We start from the raw sequence: 17,383 nt of genomic DNA, 5'->3' as shown, positions 1-17,383 counted from the left end.
TGGACACATTATTTTTAATAATTTTGATTTAATTAAATTATACCTTAATTATAAAAATCCTACCTAATAATTTTAGTATATTACACGAGACACAATAATTATTATAAATAATGTTTAATAATTGTCAATTTGTATTCAACAATAAAATTTATAGTTAATTTTTAAGTTAATCATAAAATCTTTTGTGTTGTGGGCACATTATTTTTAATTATTTGAGTTTAATAATATTATATCTTATTTATAAAAAAAATCCAAAGTAATATATTTAGTGCTACGGATGTGACTGAGAATTATTTTAATCGGTGCTTAAAAAATGAGTATTTATAAAATTTACGAAACTTATTGTAAATCTGCATAGGAATAGTTTGTATATTTAGATAGAGGGAAAATGTCTGTAAAAAAGTTAAAAATTTTTAAGATGGATTGCACGATTTTAACTATTTATATTTGTAAGAAAAAAAATGTATAGAAATTCTTATTTTATAGAGTCTAAAAAATGAAAATAAACAAAAATGAAATAAATAAAATAGTTTTTCCCAAAATGGTCCATTGACTATTCTCAAAATGGTCCCTCAACTATTTCTCAATGTTTATTAGGCTAACAATAGGTAAATGGACGAAAATGCCCTCCATTTTAACACTGATTTGACGGAATATGTAACGGAGGACCAAATTGGGTGAGTTTTTGAAAGTCGAGGGACCACATTAGGTGCAATTGAAAGTCAAAATGCAAAATTGAGAATGAGCAATAGTCGATGGACCATTTTGGGAAAAAACTCTTGAAAAAAGTTATAAGAAAAAAAAATAGAGATGTGTTAGTTCTAGGACTGTCAAAGTGGGCCAAAGCCCGCGGGCTGGCCTGCACCCGTCCCGCGGTGGGGCGGGTTAGGGTCATGAAAAAATAGGCCCGCGAAAATGCGGGCCTAATGGGGCGGGCCAAAATTAACCCGCGGGCTAAGTAAAATGAAATTTAAAATATATATATATATATATATATATATATATATATATATATATATATATATATATATATATATATATATATATATTACTACCTCTGTCCCAAAATGGTTGTCTAGTTCGTTTAACGATGCTTGACTGAAGTAATTTTTAATCCAATTTTTCAAAATATTTTGTTTAGCATTAATATATAAAATTTATATATTTAGAAACTACATTAAAAGTACTATTAAACACAAAAAAATTAAATTTAAAAATAATAAAAAAATACTAAAGAAAATAAGCAAAGAAGAAAGAGTTGGTTTGACCAATGAATAGTAAATAGGACAGGTAAAATGGGACAGAGGGAGTACTATTTATAAAAATTTAAAAAAAAAAAAAAAAAAAAGAGCAAGATGAAAAGCTCGCGGGGCCCACGAACCCGCGCGGGCGTGTTAGGGTTATGCAAATTTTGGCCCGCAGGCCTAACGGGCCGGCCCGCAAAAGCCCGTCAGAAATTTGGGCCGCGGTGGGGCGGGCCAGCCCGCTTTGACAGTACTAGTTAGGTCATGTAGCAATTTCATTGGTCAAATTTTAATACTTAATTTTATATTTTTATATTTGGAAGGTCATTTTCGGAGGGCAATTGCACCAATATCATTGGCCAAACACACACACTCTCTCTCTCTCTCTCTATATATATATATATATATATATATATATATATATAACTGACGGATCAGGTAAAAATTAGGGTTTAATCTCATCTATTGATTCACTTCAGATTAGGGGTCAGAATGAAACTATATAAAAAAAAACGGTGGCATTTTAGTAATTTTGTGTAAGTAAGTTAATTTATTTTTGTCTTCTAAAGCATTTTTTCCTTCTTGCAGAGCACATTTGTACTCTTTAGAGCACAATGTTGTGACTTCCAGAGCACACTAATGTGTCTTCCAGTGTACACTGTTGACCTTTCAGAGCACATTGTTGCGCATTGTAAAGCATATTGTTGTGTCTTCCAGAGCACATTCTTGTGTCTTTGAATTGCATATTGTTTTGTCTTAGAGTACACATTTTTGAGACTCTAGAGCACATTGTTGAGTCTTCCAAAGCACACTGTTTTGCCTTCAAAGTGCATATTATTTTGCATTGGACTATACATTATTAAGCCTTCCAGAGCACATTGTTGAAGATCGTAGGTGGCGAGCTTTTTTAAAAAGAATAGTTAATCTTGATCACTAATTACTAATTTGAGTTGAATATTGTTTGCTCGTTTATTATTTATGGTTGTTTATGTTTTGTGTTGAAGATCCTTTATTAAATTTAGTATTTTCAATATATGTTTCACATCTTTGTGCCTTCTAGTGCACATTTTTTCTTTTTTAGAGCATATTATTTTTTCTTTTTTAGAGCATATTGTTGTGCCTTCAATGCATATCATTGAAGATCGTAGGTGACGATTTTTTTTTAAAGAGCAGTTGATCTAAGATTGAGATTTATCCTCGTGTTCTACTTGCGGCCTTCTTCGCACCATAGCCTTAGCCTATATACACTGTTTAAAAATCGGCAACCTATGTACCCCTAGACCGTGGTGAATTGCTCCCTAGACACCCCTAGCGTATAGTGCCTATTACAATCATGCCTATATATATATATATGTGAAATATGTTGATTAACAACTAAATGCAATACGTTGTTTAACCCTGCAATGAATATAACAAGTTGTTTTAGAAAGATAATTAACTGAATTTCATTTTTAAATGACCAAGCACAATAGCCTTATTCATTCAAAAGTGAAATGAAATACTACAAACTGAAGTATAATAATAATAATAATAATAATAATAATAATAATAAGTGAAAAATGGAAAATCAGTATTCCGTCAACAGTATATTTGGTACAACAAATCAACAATGTAGTCTAGCAACCATAATTCTGGCCGCTAACCTTATTCTATTCAACAGATTTAATAACAGTGGTACTATATACTACGGAGTATTAATTATTTTCAAGATTTGGGAAAAGAACACCCATATAATTCCAAAGCTAGCTTAGCTTTAGATAATTGTGCAATTAGGCAAGATGTCCCATCAAAAGCCATGATCATGCTTTGTAAACCACGATATGATGTGATAATGACGGGCCGGGCCTGGTGGGGTGGAGCTATTACATGATTGAGCAAGAACTATTGTCTAATTCACAGTAGTAGTTATTACACTCACATCTGCATCCATAATAACCTCTGGACTGCCCACATCGACACCCGAAAAAGGGCTCATAACATGGCCGCGGCGGCGGAGGTGGCGGCGGCGGTGGTCTTCCGTACCAACCATAACATGGTCCACCGGGTATCCCTTCGGAACACGGCCCGCAACAAAACCCATAGGGTGGTTGCGTTGGGTAACATGGCATCACAATCACGGGTTCGGGTTCCGGGACCTTTGGTGGTGGTGGTAGTGGTGCTGGTGTTGGTGCTGGTGCTGCGGGTTTAGGAGCGGGGGCCGGAGCAGGAACAGGAACCGGAACTGGAACCGGAACCGGAACCGGAGCGGACGTTGGTTTGGGCTTTTCAGGAGGTGGGGCGGGTTTCTCTTTGGGCTTCTCCGGTTCCTTGGGCTTTTCTGGAGGCGGCTTGGGTTTTTCAGGCTCTTTAGGCTTTTCAGGAGGCGGCTTGGGCTTCTCAGGCTCTTTCGGCTTTTCAGGAGGTGGCTTCGGCTTCTCTGGCTCCTTGGGCTTTTCTGCAGCTCTGGGCTTTGGTGGCTCAACAATCTCAATACTCTTGATTACCCCGCATCCCTTACAGCACAATTTGTCACGAATTTTCTCAGGGCTACAACACACCACAGTGATGAACACCTTATTTGCCTTCTCATCAAATTTCCGGTCTTTAATTTCTGTATATTCTCCATATTAAAACCAATCCAAATATAAAACAAAAATAAAAATAATTATCATCATCAAAAATAGTAAAATATCCCATCAGGCCATCACAATTTTACCATAATTATCCCCCCACCCCTCCAAAGCAAAAATTAATATAATAAAATAAAATGTAAACAAATAATTAAGCTATCAATATGTCCATACGGTAGACTTCTTCATTATTAGCGCGCGATTATAATTGTGAAGACGATAATAATAATAATAAGTTAAAAAGTTTTATTAGGTATATAAAAGAAAATTAATTTCAGAATTTATAATCTCAATAATTAGACTAAATTAGGTAGGCAAAATGCGTAGAAATAAAGCAAATTAAGAGAGAAAAGGTTTGATTGAAAATACAACTCACGCGGAAACTTGCAAATTACTTTCTTCACCTTCTTGTAGCAGCTGGAGCATTGAAGATCAACGTTTAGGATCATAAGCGTCGTCTGTTACCATTTCAAATTACAGAAACTGATTTAATTACTATACATTAGAGGCACGAATTTTATGCTCACGAAGAATAATCTAGAAAATCGATCAAGGTTTAGGATCATAATCTCTTCTCTAAGGAAACAAATTAGATAAAAGAATAAGGAAGATGATGGTGTACCTTCTGAGCTTCCTCTCCCATGGCTGATGGAGATCTGAAGTAATCACAGCCACTGGCCACTAAAGATTGAGTGATTTTGGGGTGAGGGAAGAGAGATGATCACAAGGGAGGAGGGAAGGAAAGAAGAGGGTTGGATTTAATATGAAATGAGAGATGGAAGTTGGGTTAGAGAGAGGAAATAGAGTCTAAAATGTAGCCAATGAGATGGCGACACGTAGAGGAATGGGTGTTGAAATTCATGAGATCATCAATGTTGTGGGAGTGATCCAAGACGAAGAGGGAAAAAGGGGTCTATATTGCTCACTCTATACTCTCCATTTCATGTGCTGGCTTGATGTTTACACCTCACCAGTCACCATCCGTTTTTCCCATAAACCCCAAATTTTCAACCAAATCATAGATATATACAGATACTTTTTCTTTTCTTTTCTTTTTTCATGAATATAAGTAGTTTTTTTTTTTATATACTATCAACTCTATACCGTGTAATATACTAGTATCTGTTCAATATATTTTCTCTATTAGTTATAGCTTAAAAAATCAATATCCCACCACCGGGGCATAATTCTAACATTCCCTCAAGGAAAGTCACAGAGGTATCAATTGAGTACAAGATGCTTGACTGTTTCTATTTGTTTTTGCTTTTTTAACATTTAAATTCAACTATATTATTTGAAAACTATACCTCATCAATTTACTATGCTAATGCAACTTATGTGCACCAAATTAAAGTATGTATTACTCTATTTGTCCCATTTTGTATGTCTGATTCCGTAAATAAGGCTTGACTGTAGTTATTTTTAATTCAATTTTTTATAATATTAAATTTAATATTAGTATATAAAATTTATATATTTAGAAACTACATTAAACGTACTATTAAACAAACAAAAAAAAAATCACGCAGAGGTTCTAATCCATGACATTTGTGTATAAGGTTGACTTTGATACCAAACTAAAATATGCATGTATTTCATCTCAACTAAAAGTCTAAGTTGGTCTTTAAATTGCATATTTATGTTTATATATTATATGCTCAACATATCAATGACAAAACATAGCATTAAATTAAGAAGTACAACTTATAGAGGGTGTAGACGAGATGACGAGTTTTTCATCTAATTAAATATTAGATTGGGTGTGTAGTATTTGATTACATGGTTGAGAAAACATATAATCAAACAAAATAAATAAATAACTACAAATTAAATTACAATGAGTATTATTTATGACTCGTTTTTAATTTAAAAAGAGAATTAATGTTTTATTTTAGAATTACTCAAGAATTAAAGAAAGAAAGAAAGAAAAAAAAAGAAATGGATAAAAACTATTATTTTCTTATGAATCAAAATGTTAGGTTAGTATAAAGTAAAAATTAAAATGGAATAATGTCGACGTCTTAGCATTAACTTGATTCAATCGATTACAAGTCTTGCTCTAACGATAGTGTGAGGGTTTGAGTCCTACTGGAAACCTAGATGGTCATTGGTCTGCTTGAAATAATCAAGGGTCTGCTTGATCACCGTCTTATCCATTTTTTTCCACATTCCTTGGTAGAAACTGGCATGAAACCCATCCGGACCTAGAGCTTTATATAGGGTCATATCGAACATAGCCCTCTTAATTTCATCTAGTTTGAAAGGTTTGTTGATTTCTCTTGTGCACGGAGTATACTTGCAAGGATGGAAATTTAAGAATATATAAAGTGACTTGTGATTTATTATCTCCACCAACCACTCTTAGGTAGAGGCTTGAGTTGCCTTTTTTTTTTTTTTTTTTTTACAAAAGGCTTGAGTTACCTAATGTGCAAAAAATGAATAGAAATAGAATATGCGTAATGTAACTCTTAGACAAAGTACTAAAGAGTCACGTATTAAAAGGGGTAATAAGCGAGAATGTACTTGGATTTTGGCTAGTTAATTTAGACTAGATGTTAAGGGCATATACGTGATTGGAGATACGTGTGATGCAATCAATCTCTCAATTATCAAAAACAGCTTTGGAGAGAGGTTGTCCGCCGTTGGTTTCGGACTTTGTTTCTTCGTCATCGTACTGCCATTTGTTGCCTTTAGAATTTAGACCACGGATTACACAGCATTTTATTGCCAACTATTTTTCTACGGATTTTGTCGTGTTATATAGTCGCTATGAACCTCAAGTGGTAGACTATATTAGGATCTAGTAAAATGGTAAATTTTGTTTCAGTTTTATTAGGGATAATATCAAATTGGAAAAATATTAATATCGAGGATTAATAATTAATTTTCCCTGTCCTTGTGCATATTCGTAGTGATATCAACATCCTTGCTCTTTGATTATAATCTTTATAAAGACAAGTGGATAAGGATGTGAATGTGACATTAGCACTAATCGAATTCTGTCGGTGGAAAGCTTAGTAATTAAACTCCATAAATTGTTTTCTTGTAAAAAAAAAAGAGTAAAATTCTTCATTCCAATCGTTCTCACATCTCAACCCAACATAATTATAGAGTGAATCACGGTTTCTAGTACTTACAAAGAGTCACTCCCACAAAAAAAATGATCCTCCACATTGCAATTGCCAAAATTTAATCTTACATCCTTACTGACAATGTACGACTCAAGAATCGATTGAGTTACTCGTGAGAGTTAAATGTCGTTTTTAATTTTCTATTTGTACCACTATTTATGGTTTTTTCTTCTTCTTCTTTTCTTTTTTTTTTTCTTTTTTTGGTTTATTAGTTGGCATGCACAATAAATATAACATTATCCACCTTATTTATACATTTATTCGTCATCCATTTTTGACCTTGTTAGACTTCTAGACACTATCAACCAATGTTAGGTGCAATTTAAGTTAACTATGTTCTAGAAACTTGGGTACGTACCAAAATGATGAAATCATAGACATCAAACCAAAACAACAGGTAATGTACGAGGGAAAGTTTATGGTTGTTGTTTTGGAAGTACTTGTTGTTATGTTAAAGTTAATTGGAACAAGATATTATCACAGTGAATAAGAAATTTTTTCTTTTTTTTTTTTTACGAGACAGATAAATATTCTTTAATTAAATAATTTGTTTTAAATTTTGTACACAATAAATAATTAGTGTATATTTTATTATTTTAAATTTTGCATTCGAAAGATAATTACAAATTTATTGAATTTAACAATTTAATATTATGTTTCTTTACAAAAATCAAAATATAGTATTCACCATTACAACATGTTTGGTTAATGGAGTAAAATTTAAGAGAATACGAATCTCATTCTACAAGAAATAAAATACATCATCAATTTTTGCTTCTAATCTATTTCATTATTTAGTTCAATTGAAGAATACATTTTAGAAATTATGCGCCAGTGTTTGTTTGTAGATAAATCTTCATTATTTAAAAAAAAAATGAAATTCAACGGTTACTTGTGAATTGATTATTAATTCAATATGAGTTAAAAAAAAAAAAAGAATTCATATGATGATCAAATATATATATATATATATATATATATATATATATATATATATATATATATGCACACTCATACACACACATATGATTGGGATCAAATGAGAAATACCCATTCCCTAAGAATGTAGAACTAATCTTATTTGTCTATAAAAATTGATCAATGATTGAAATTAAAAAATATGATAGCATTTTTATAATTACAGTTGTGTATTTGGAATGCTATATTTGGAAAATAAATGACAATGAATTTGAAGACAAGTTTGCAAATGTACAATCAGTTATCCGTTAATGCACAATCATGGCGTTTGGAAAATGTTTCTAGATGCACACTCAAGTATTTGCGAATGCACAATTAGACATTACACGATACATAATTGTATTTATAGAAATGCCACCGTATTTTTCTTTAATTCTCAACTGTTGATCATCTTAAATGGACAAATGAGATTTGTTCGCAATTCTCACAAGAAAAGTGATGCATTTTCGTTACTGAATATCTAGTATACTAATAAGAGCAAAAAAGAGTTAGGCGAGTAGAAAAAATGACTGTCAAATTATTAAATCAAATGTATGGTTCAGATTGTTTAGATTTATATTTTTCCTTTAAGATTTCCTAATTTATCCTTAATTATGTGATTATCCGTTAAATTTTTCATTGAATATTCTCTTCTTCGTTAATATTTCGTTAACTTTTAACTTATCCATTAATTTCTATTAAAAAAAGGGTCTTAGGTTCGAACCTCTTCCCAATCAAAATTGGCATAATTGTTGAACATATACTACGAATATGTTAGAGTATATTATTCAAAAGAGTAAATACCCAAAATGGTCCCTCGACTATAGCATAATTCACAAATTAGTCATCGACTATCGATTGAATCCAATTAAGTCCTCAACTACTCAAATTTTACCTAATTTGGTCCTCCGTCAATTCCTCCGTCTAAAGCCTGTTAAATCTAAGGTCATATGTGTAATTTCACCATCTCAACCTCCAAAATCACCCACCAGCTCACTGCTCTCCAACTCCACCTCACCGTCAATTCCTCCGCCTCTGGTGCCGTAAATCCCCTCGCAGATATCGGCGATATCGACGGGGAAGCTCGAGTCCTGGCCGGCGTACCACGTGTTCACCAACGTGTAGCCGACGATTGACGGGGATGAGAAGTAATAGAAGCCGCAGACGTGGTAGAAATCCTGGACGTACACGCCGCATCGAAATGGTGGCATTGTCACCACTCGCACTACCACTGCCACTGCCGGCATAGCTATTGTGAGTAGTCTCCAAATAGTCCCTAATCCTATGGGGATTGCTACTCTCCGTCTCCCCGTCCTCGTGATTGTCATAGTCCTCCAAGTGGCTAGAAACAATGGTGGCCGACGACTGCGAGAACCTGGAAGCCATCAAATCCCCCAATGCTATTCAAAAACAAACCAGCGAAGTACAACAACTCAAGGCAACAATTAACCTTGCCCTAATCTCACAAATTTTGGTCTTCAACTCATAACCCTAACCCCAACCCCTGTTGGCCCAGCGGAAATGAATCCAGAAACGATCGACGATTATTCCCCGATTGGGGCGCGAAGTTATACAGAGAGTGAGATGTGTGCGGTGAGGTTTTGGGATTAATCAACGAAGCTGGAGAACCAGCGGCGCTTGGAGACGGAGAGGAATACGAGAGAAGAATCTAGTTCGAGAACCACCAAGGAAGCTTCTAGGTCAGAGACGAAGAGTAAAACCAGTTGTTCTTCTCGGTCGTGGAAATATTGGCGCCGGTCTGAGCTGTCTTCGACGGCCACGATTCTCGAGCTCCCTGGTGGCGATGGAGTCTAAAATGAAAAGGGAAACAAATAATAGAACAAAACGATGACGTTTTATGTATTAATTTCAAGGTCTGATGAAATTACGTATATGACCTTAAAGTTAACAGGCTTTAGACGGAGGAATTGACGGAGGACCAAATTAGGTAAAATTTGAATAGTTGAGGACTTAATTGGATTCAATCAATAGTCGATGACTAATTTGTGAATTATGCTATAGTCGAGGGACCATTTTGGGTATTTACTCTATTCAAAATTAAGTACACGCTCATTACTCTTATTAAATTAAATAAATTACTAAATTAGTAGTTACAACAAAAAAAAGTACATATGTATTTCTTTAATTTATAATTCAATGTCTACAATGCCTTTATTAAACAAAAATTCACTATCAAAAAATTTAAAAAGAGATATAATTTCATTAGTTATATTGTCTATATTTTCTATAATGCAAAGATTCCTTACATTCAAATTTATTAATTAATTATATTCACTACATTGTTCATTGTTTTTTTTTTTTACACTATCTTGTAATTAAATATCAAAGTTATACTACAAAATAATGTTATATATTTATTTACCAAGTATTATGTTAATAACATGGAAAAAATTTAAATAAAAAAAAACAGTTTGAAGCCAATCATATTAACTACTTAGGGAGGATTGGTTGACAAAGAAGTCATTCAAATAACCCAATAAATTGATTTAAAACTTATTATTAAAAATGTTAATGTAGGGCAATAGAACATTGCGACACACTTGATGCATTGAAAAGATGCTGAGACTACAACATTGCTGGAATCAATCTTTCAAATTCAAAAAATGGAGAAATTTTAAAAATACCTACCGTTGCAGCATTCATTAATCTTGTATGTAAAATAATTATCGTGCATTCTTTAAATATATTAGAACTAATATAAATTTACAATTCATTTCATTTTCTACAATCAACTTGTTTGGATTAAAGAAGAAATCAACATCAATCTTGACAACAAAAATAATTGGCCGGTATATAGGATGTAGCCATTGTTTAAAAATGTTTATGCACAAAGTAGCAAACTATTTAACTGCATGCATTGTGATGAAAAGGCATCAATTGGTACTCCAAAGTTAGTATCAAATCAATAAAAAATAAATTTACAAAAAAAAAAAGAAAAAAAAAACACACACACACACAAATTAAATACTACACTCATTCATATTAATTTTAAAATATGAACTTCAAAATAAACATGTGCAAAATGGATGTAGAAACTGGACATATTGCAGCATCAGTATTTAGACTACCTGCAAATTAAAGTTATTGTCGTTACTATCAAGTAAACATGCATGTTATGAAACTAGAACAAAATGTACTATTCATTAGCCTTCTACAAATATAATAAATATTACGGAGTAATATTTTTTCAATACTTTCACATGAGAATGTACAATGCAACACACATCTCACATCACATGAAAAATGTAGGGGGAAATACTACTACTGCCAAATATCAATAGGCGCTTGCAAGATCAAAAGTTCATAGTACAACTAAGATCTTAGTTACAAACAAATTTAACATTCAATTACATATGAATGAACATTTCCTATATAATCTTGTATTGATATATTTTGAAATACTTATTTAAAAATTAAATATTGTGCATTATTTCATTCGCGCAATGCGTGTGAAAAACTAGTATCAATATAAGTATGAAGAATAATTTTAACCTAGGAGGAATATTTTACTCTTTTTATCGCATAAGTTTCAGAAGAATAATTTTTTAACTTACGGGGAACAATTCTGTTACTTTTTTTTTATGGCATAACTTTAAGAAGAATACTTTTAAATTTAGAGGGAACGCTTTGCTCTTTTTATCGGAAAACTTTTTGGGCACTGTATGCCCAGAAAACGATGTCAGGCAATGGTTATCATTCTCGTCTAAAGAATGCCCGATGTGGCTGTTCAATCTCTATGGCTGATGATGTTCAAATGCTTAATATTTAATTAATTAAAGTTGTAAATATAGGGGTATAGTATTAGGCTTTTTTTTTTTTTTTTTGAAAATAGGCTTTTTATTATTTATTCTTTTTTATTACTCCGTAAATGAACTTTGAAATATAATTTTATAATTCATTCCTTCTGTATTCTCAAATCAAACCATCAAACCATGAGTGGATTTCTTTGGTATCCATTTTCTTTTCAATTCTTTTATAACGGAATTCAATTCTATTTTCTACATTTTTGCTTTGAAAACTAAACACGCCATACAAGAGTTATTTCCGAAACTAGGATACTTAAAGCTCATTTCCTAAATTTGAGTAGTTTTAAACTTATTTCTCAATCTAGGGTATTTTTTTTTGTCATGTCAACGCTTTGTCTCACACATTATCCCAGTTATTATGGTCAGATCACGCACTTTGCTATGTCATACTTAAGCCATGTTATATCTTTTAAAAGTTGCTATTAGTTAGATTCAAATCCTGATAATTTAAATAATAATAATAATAATAATAATTTAAAACTTTAACCATTCTAGTACAATATCAATTTATTAAATTTGTAATTAATTTGTTTAATATTAACATCAATTAGAAAAAAAACTCTTAAAATATAAAACACCTTTCCAAAGATAAAATTCATAAACCATAAGTTTTTTTCATATAAGTTCTTTTAGGAAAAATAATGGTTTTAGTCCATTAGATCAGATATGTAACTAATTTGTAGACTTAGTCCACGAATTATTATCCTATACAATATTTCTCTTTAAAAAAAAAATTTCTCTTTTAAATATGTTTAAAGTGACAGTTTCAATCCCTTACTTATAGATTTTGTTAACATTAACAATTTATTTTGAATTTCCAAATTATTAAAGGACATATTTGTCATTTTGTAATTTTTTTTTTCGAAATTTTCTCTATGAATCTTCATATATAAACTACTCTTACCACAAAACCCTTGCTAAATACTTGTCTCTATTGATTGAGGAGGAATCATTAGTTTATTATAATTTTTTTTTTGTATATAAATTACTATTTTTGATACTCATTGAGTGTATACCTTAATGGGTAATATATACAATTTAGTTATTAACATATTGAAATAACTATTTTTTTAAAATCCATTATGTAAGTGATTTTTTTTAAAAAAAATATTTACCTCTAAAATCTAGTAGTAAATCTTCAATGTCATTTTCCTTAGAATCTTCATCTCTAATACATCTCAAAATTCTGCTCTATCAATAACATACAAGCTTATTAGTTAGGAAATAATTGAAATTAGAGGACAATTGCCAAGAGTCTGACTACTTATGGGTGATCTAAGTGTTAATCAAATTGTTAAGCAACAAACTCAGTTAAGTGGTTGACGTTTCCGAAATGAACATTATATTCACTAAACTAGCTACAGAACTATCAGTATATAATAGTTCGCACAATTAAAACGTAGGTAACCAAATGAAAGTAGTAAAGAACACTCAAGATTGGTAACCGAGTTCGGAGAATTCATCCTCCTACATCTAGGGCATTCCATGGAAAAGAGATAGCCTTGATTCTATTTCCAATTCCTGTCTTAGATCCGAGAGGGCATAGCCCGGGAAGAAGTGCAAACTAAGTGTTTGTGAAAATGACTCATAGAGGCATGTTGACACTCGGGTGCTACATAGCCCTATGATAGGCCGTAGAGACCGAATTGGATATGGCATTGCTAAACACTTCTTTTGAAATGCAAGATCCTCACTCTCACAACTCATATTCTTGACACTAGGATGCACATTTTAATGAAGGAGCAATCCTATACCTATTTCCTCTCTATTTGATTTCTACTTTGCTTACTTTCATTTACTATTGCGCTCTTGCTTTCATATACTTTGCTACAAAATGTTTCCCTTGAAACCCGTAATTGAAAAGCTTGAAGATTCTTGTTAATTCACGTGCAACTTGAACTTACAAATTTTCCATCCTTCGATACCGACACTCAGTGATCTTATTCCCGTTTTACTCTTCCATACACCACTACGCACTATGCAAAAAAACTTGCAATTTATACATCATCTTGTGTATCATCTACATCATTTTGTAATCTCTCCTTACAAATTATCTTAATAATCTCCTTACAAATTATCTTAATACAAGGCATATTGTCTCTCGAGGCTAATATCTTATCTCTACATATTTTTCTTATCTTTGTATTTCCATTAATTAATTGATATTAGTTAATTCAGGCTTCAAGTTAATTAATTCCATTATATATATATATATATATATATATATATATATATATATATATATATATATATATATATATATATATTAGTGCCCTAAGGTTATAACTAGGTGCACTTTGGTGCATAACTAGGTGCACTTAGGTGCATGAATGTTAACAAGGTAAATTACTTGCATTTGTACGTGAAAATAGGTGCACAAGTGCATCTAAAATGTATTACATGTGCCAGTAAAATATACATTGAGCATCAATACTAAGTGCACCTAACGTTATAACTAGTTGCACATAATGATATAATTAGTTACACCTGGACGGCTGGATCGATCTTATTTCTCTCCTGGACACCCGTTCTCAACAGAGCGTGCCCCTACATATCTATACACATACATATATACACATATACATATATATGTATGTATGTATGTATATATATGTATATATGTATGTATGTATGTATATATATGTATATATATATGTATGTATGTATATATATATGTATATATATATATATGTATGTATATATATGTATATGTATGTATATATATATGTATATGTATGTATATATATACATATACATACATATATATGTATATATACATATATTTATAGAATCAATATATATTTATAGAATCAATTCAGCATCTCTAGAATCAAAAATGTCTCGCACACACTCGGAGTCCCACTTGGCAGCATGCATACTAAAAAGAGATGAAACCGGAGCTTGAGCAACAGATTCATGCAAGGGAGTTATAGCATGAGGGTTACCAAGGATCACTACCAATTATTGTAGTTGTGCAAATGCATCTTCTACAATCACTCTTCAACACACTTTGCGCTTCCATCAACCCTCTCCAAATGAATGAGGGGTTACTTCCTATACGTGCGTCAAAAAAAGAAGACGATGAATAATAACGGGCCTTGTACACACGCGCCACTAATGAATTAGGCATTGTCAACAATCGCCATGCTTGTTTGCCCATAAGTGCTAAGTTCATCTCATTAAGTTTGCGGAATCTCATATCACCCCCATATTTCTGTTTGCACAATCCTGACCAACTCCTCCAACGGATGCCTTTACCATTCCCAACAGTGTCTGTCCACCAATATTCACTCATGAGAGTTTTTAAGTAAATATTTTTAATTAACTCCAAATTCTAAACAGTATAACTATGATCCTTGCATCGCACAGGATAATTACTAGTAAAACTAATAATGATCAGATTAATACACTAATAATTATTATTCTAATTAAGCTAATAATTATTCATATTATTATACAATTATTACTATAGGTAACACTTGTGTGAGACCGTCTCACGGGTCTCAATCTGTGAGACGCGTTGGATCTTTGACTAATGGGTCGAATCGTCTTTGACCTCATTAATCAAAGATCCGACTCATCTCACGGATTGAGACCCGTGAGATAGTCTCACACAAGTTTTTGTCTATTACTATAATAATATTAAGAAATAAAGTATTAAAAAATCAAACGTAATTAATCAAATAATCATCCAGGCTTCATATTTGTGTATACAGAAAATATTATTATGCCATTTAACACCATTTAATAGATCATATTTATATATGGTAATTAAATCAATAATTAAACAAATTACTATACATATATTACTAATTAAGTCGACACCTTTTATTAAGTTGTCCACAAGATCAAAAATCTACATATATATTAATCTATGAAATTATTGTAATATAATATTATTAAATAAGGTATTAAAGAATTAATTTTAATTAATCAAATAATGATCGATCCAGACTTCATGTTAGTGTATAAAAAAAATATTATTATGTTTAGGGACCTTGTCCCTTTGCTGCACCAAAAAAATATGAAAATATTATTATGTCATTTCACACCTTTTAATATGTTGTTTTTATATATCGTAATTAAGTCAATAATTAGACGTACAAATTACTATTAACAAAGAAAGTACTTTTTCTCAATGATCAATCTTTTATTAACAAAGTCAATAATTAAAACAACATTAAAATGTCTCGTGATCTCTCCATATGCTCTCTAGGGTTTTTCTCTCTCTTCTTCGTTGAAGTTTTTTCTTGCCGTTTCCACGGTATTTCCTCCGGTTTTCGATCGTTTTCTTGCCAGTTTTGATCGTGTTTTCTGGTTTGTTCGGACGCTGTTTGCACTATGACGTCCCATACACCTATTGACGGATTGTCTGAACGATGGGCAGATATGGTTTTGGAGGATGAAGAGCTAGGGTTTGAGCCTAACGTCGGTGTTACCGCGGAAGGGTCAACTACTACAGAATCATGGAGTCTGGTTGGTCGGTTCCTTACGACCAAGTTGATCAAGATTGAATATATGAGGCAGGTTATGGCATCGGTTTGGCAGCCTGTGAAGGGTGTTCAAATATCGGAAGTCCAACCAAACCTGTTCCTATTTGTTTTCTACCATGAATCAGATATACAGTATGTTTTGGAGGAAGGACCCTGGTCCTTTGAGAATAGATCGTTGGTCTGCAGACAGTTGCGGGATGGTGAACTACCTAATCAGGTTGTGTTAGATTCTCTGGACATGTGGATTCAGGTGCACGATCTCCCCATGGGGTACACGACTGATGTGGTACTTGAGCAAATCGCCAACTTTATTGGGGTTTTTGTATGGTGCGACGAACGTCAACTCGCTGGCCCGCTCAAAGCGTTCTATCGCATACGTGTCTCTATCCCTGTTGCAAGGCCATTGAAGCGTCGCATGAAGCTTATTAAAAGGGACAAGTCGTGGTGCTGGGTGTCAATAAAGTATGAGCGCTTGCATACGTTTTGTTTCTTTTGTGGTATTCTAGGCCATTCTGAGAAATTCTGTTTAAAGGCTAGAGAAGCTAATATTCCTGTTGATCAGTACCTTTATGGTGATGCACTACGTGCGGGTAAAGGTCGTGGCCCTAGGCCTATAGGGGAGCACTGGTTGATTCCAGCAGGGGGATCGACTGGTGGGGGTGTGGAGACGGCGCGTTCTGTTACTCAAGCCCGTGACCTCCCGGTGGCGTCGGAGGGCGGTGATCGACAAGGCCGTGACCTCCCGGTGGTGTCGGAGGGCGGTGCTCCAGTGTTACGTGATCTGCATGGGATGCGGGACGACGGTGTCGTGGCTGTGCCGAAGAGACGATGAGCGTTGTCAGGTTCGTCCTCCAATGTTGATACAGATGTTGCTATGACCGATCTCTCAAAAAACTTGTCTACGGCGGGACCTGTAGCTCGGGCCCGCCCAACCCAATGAGTACACTTAGTTGGAACTGTCGTGGCTTGGGCAATCCACGGACAGTTCGTGAGGTGGTGGACATGGTGTCCAATAAGAAGCCTGACTTTGTCTTTCTCATGGAAACGAAAGTTAGTAGGGTTCATGCAGAAATACTACGTATTAAACTTGGTTTTGAGGGTGTTTTTTGTATTGATAGTATA

The 17,383-nt window shown here is 33.1% G+C and overlaps 1 protein-coding gene across 2 annotated transcripts; it reads right to left on the bottom strand.

Annotated features, from left to right (window-relative positions):
- Positions 1-2,793: 2,793 nt before the first annotated feature.
- Positions 2,794-4,715, bottom strand: LOC115998809 (anther-specific proline-rich protein APG-like). 2 transcript variants are annotated; one of them, XM_031238475.1, is made up of 3 exons: positions 4,476-4,715; positions 4,258-4,311; positions 2,794-3,834 (listed from the first exon to the last, which is right to left on the bottom strand). In XM_031238475.1, exons 2-3 carry the CDS (start codon positions 4,277-4,279, stop codon positions 3,107-3,109), a joined length of 750 nt encoding a protein of 249 aa, XP_031094335.1. In that variant the 5' UTR covers positions 4,280-4,311; positions 4,476-4,715; the 3' UTR covers positions 2,794-3,106. The 2 variants fall into 2 exon arrangements, with proteins under 2 accessions (XP_031094335.1, XP_031094329.1); XM_031238469.1 differs by having other exon boundaries at positions 4,230-4,311; positions 4,476-4,711.
- Between the last annotated feature and the right edge of the window lie 12,668 nt (positions 4,716-17,383).

The sequence above is a fragment of the Ipomoea triloba genome, chromosome 1 (genome assembly GCF_003576645.1).
Source record: "Ipomoea triloba cultivar NCNSP0323 chromosome 1, ASM357664v1".
Lineage (NCBI taxonomy): Eukaryota > Viridiplantae > Streptophyta > Magnoliopsida > Solanales > Convolvulaceae > Ipomoea > Ipomoea triloba.
The sequence above is the reverse complement of the archived record's forward strand: the minus strand, read 5'-3'. Positions and strand labels throughout refer to the sequence as shown.

Excerpts from the sequence above, each read along its gene's own strand:
- LOC115998809 (XM_031238469.1), bottom strand. The coding sequence starts at position 4,496 with ATGGGAGAGGAAGCTCAGAAG. Across the intron at positions 4,312-4,475 it reads TGGGAGAGGAAGCTCAGAAG|ACGACGCTTATGATCCTAAA; the intron begins GTACACCATCAT and ends AAATGGTAACAG. Across the intron at positions 3,835-4,229 it reads AGTAATTTGCAAGTTTCCGC|AAATTAAAGACCGGAAATTT; the intron begins GTGAGTTGTATT and ends GAGAATATACAG.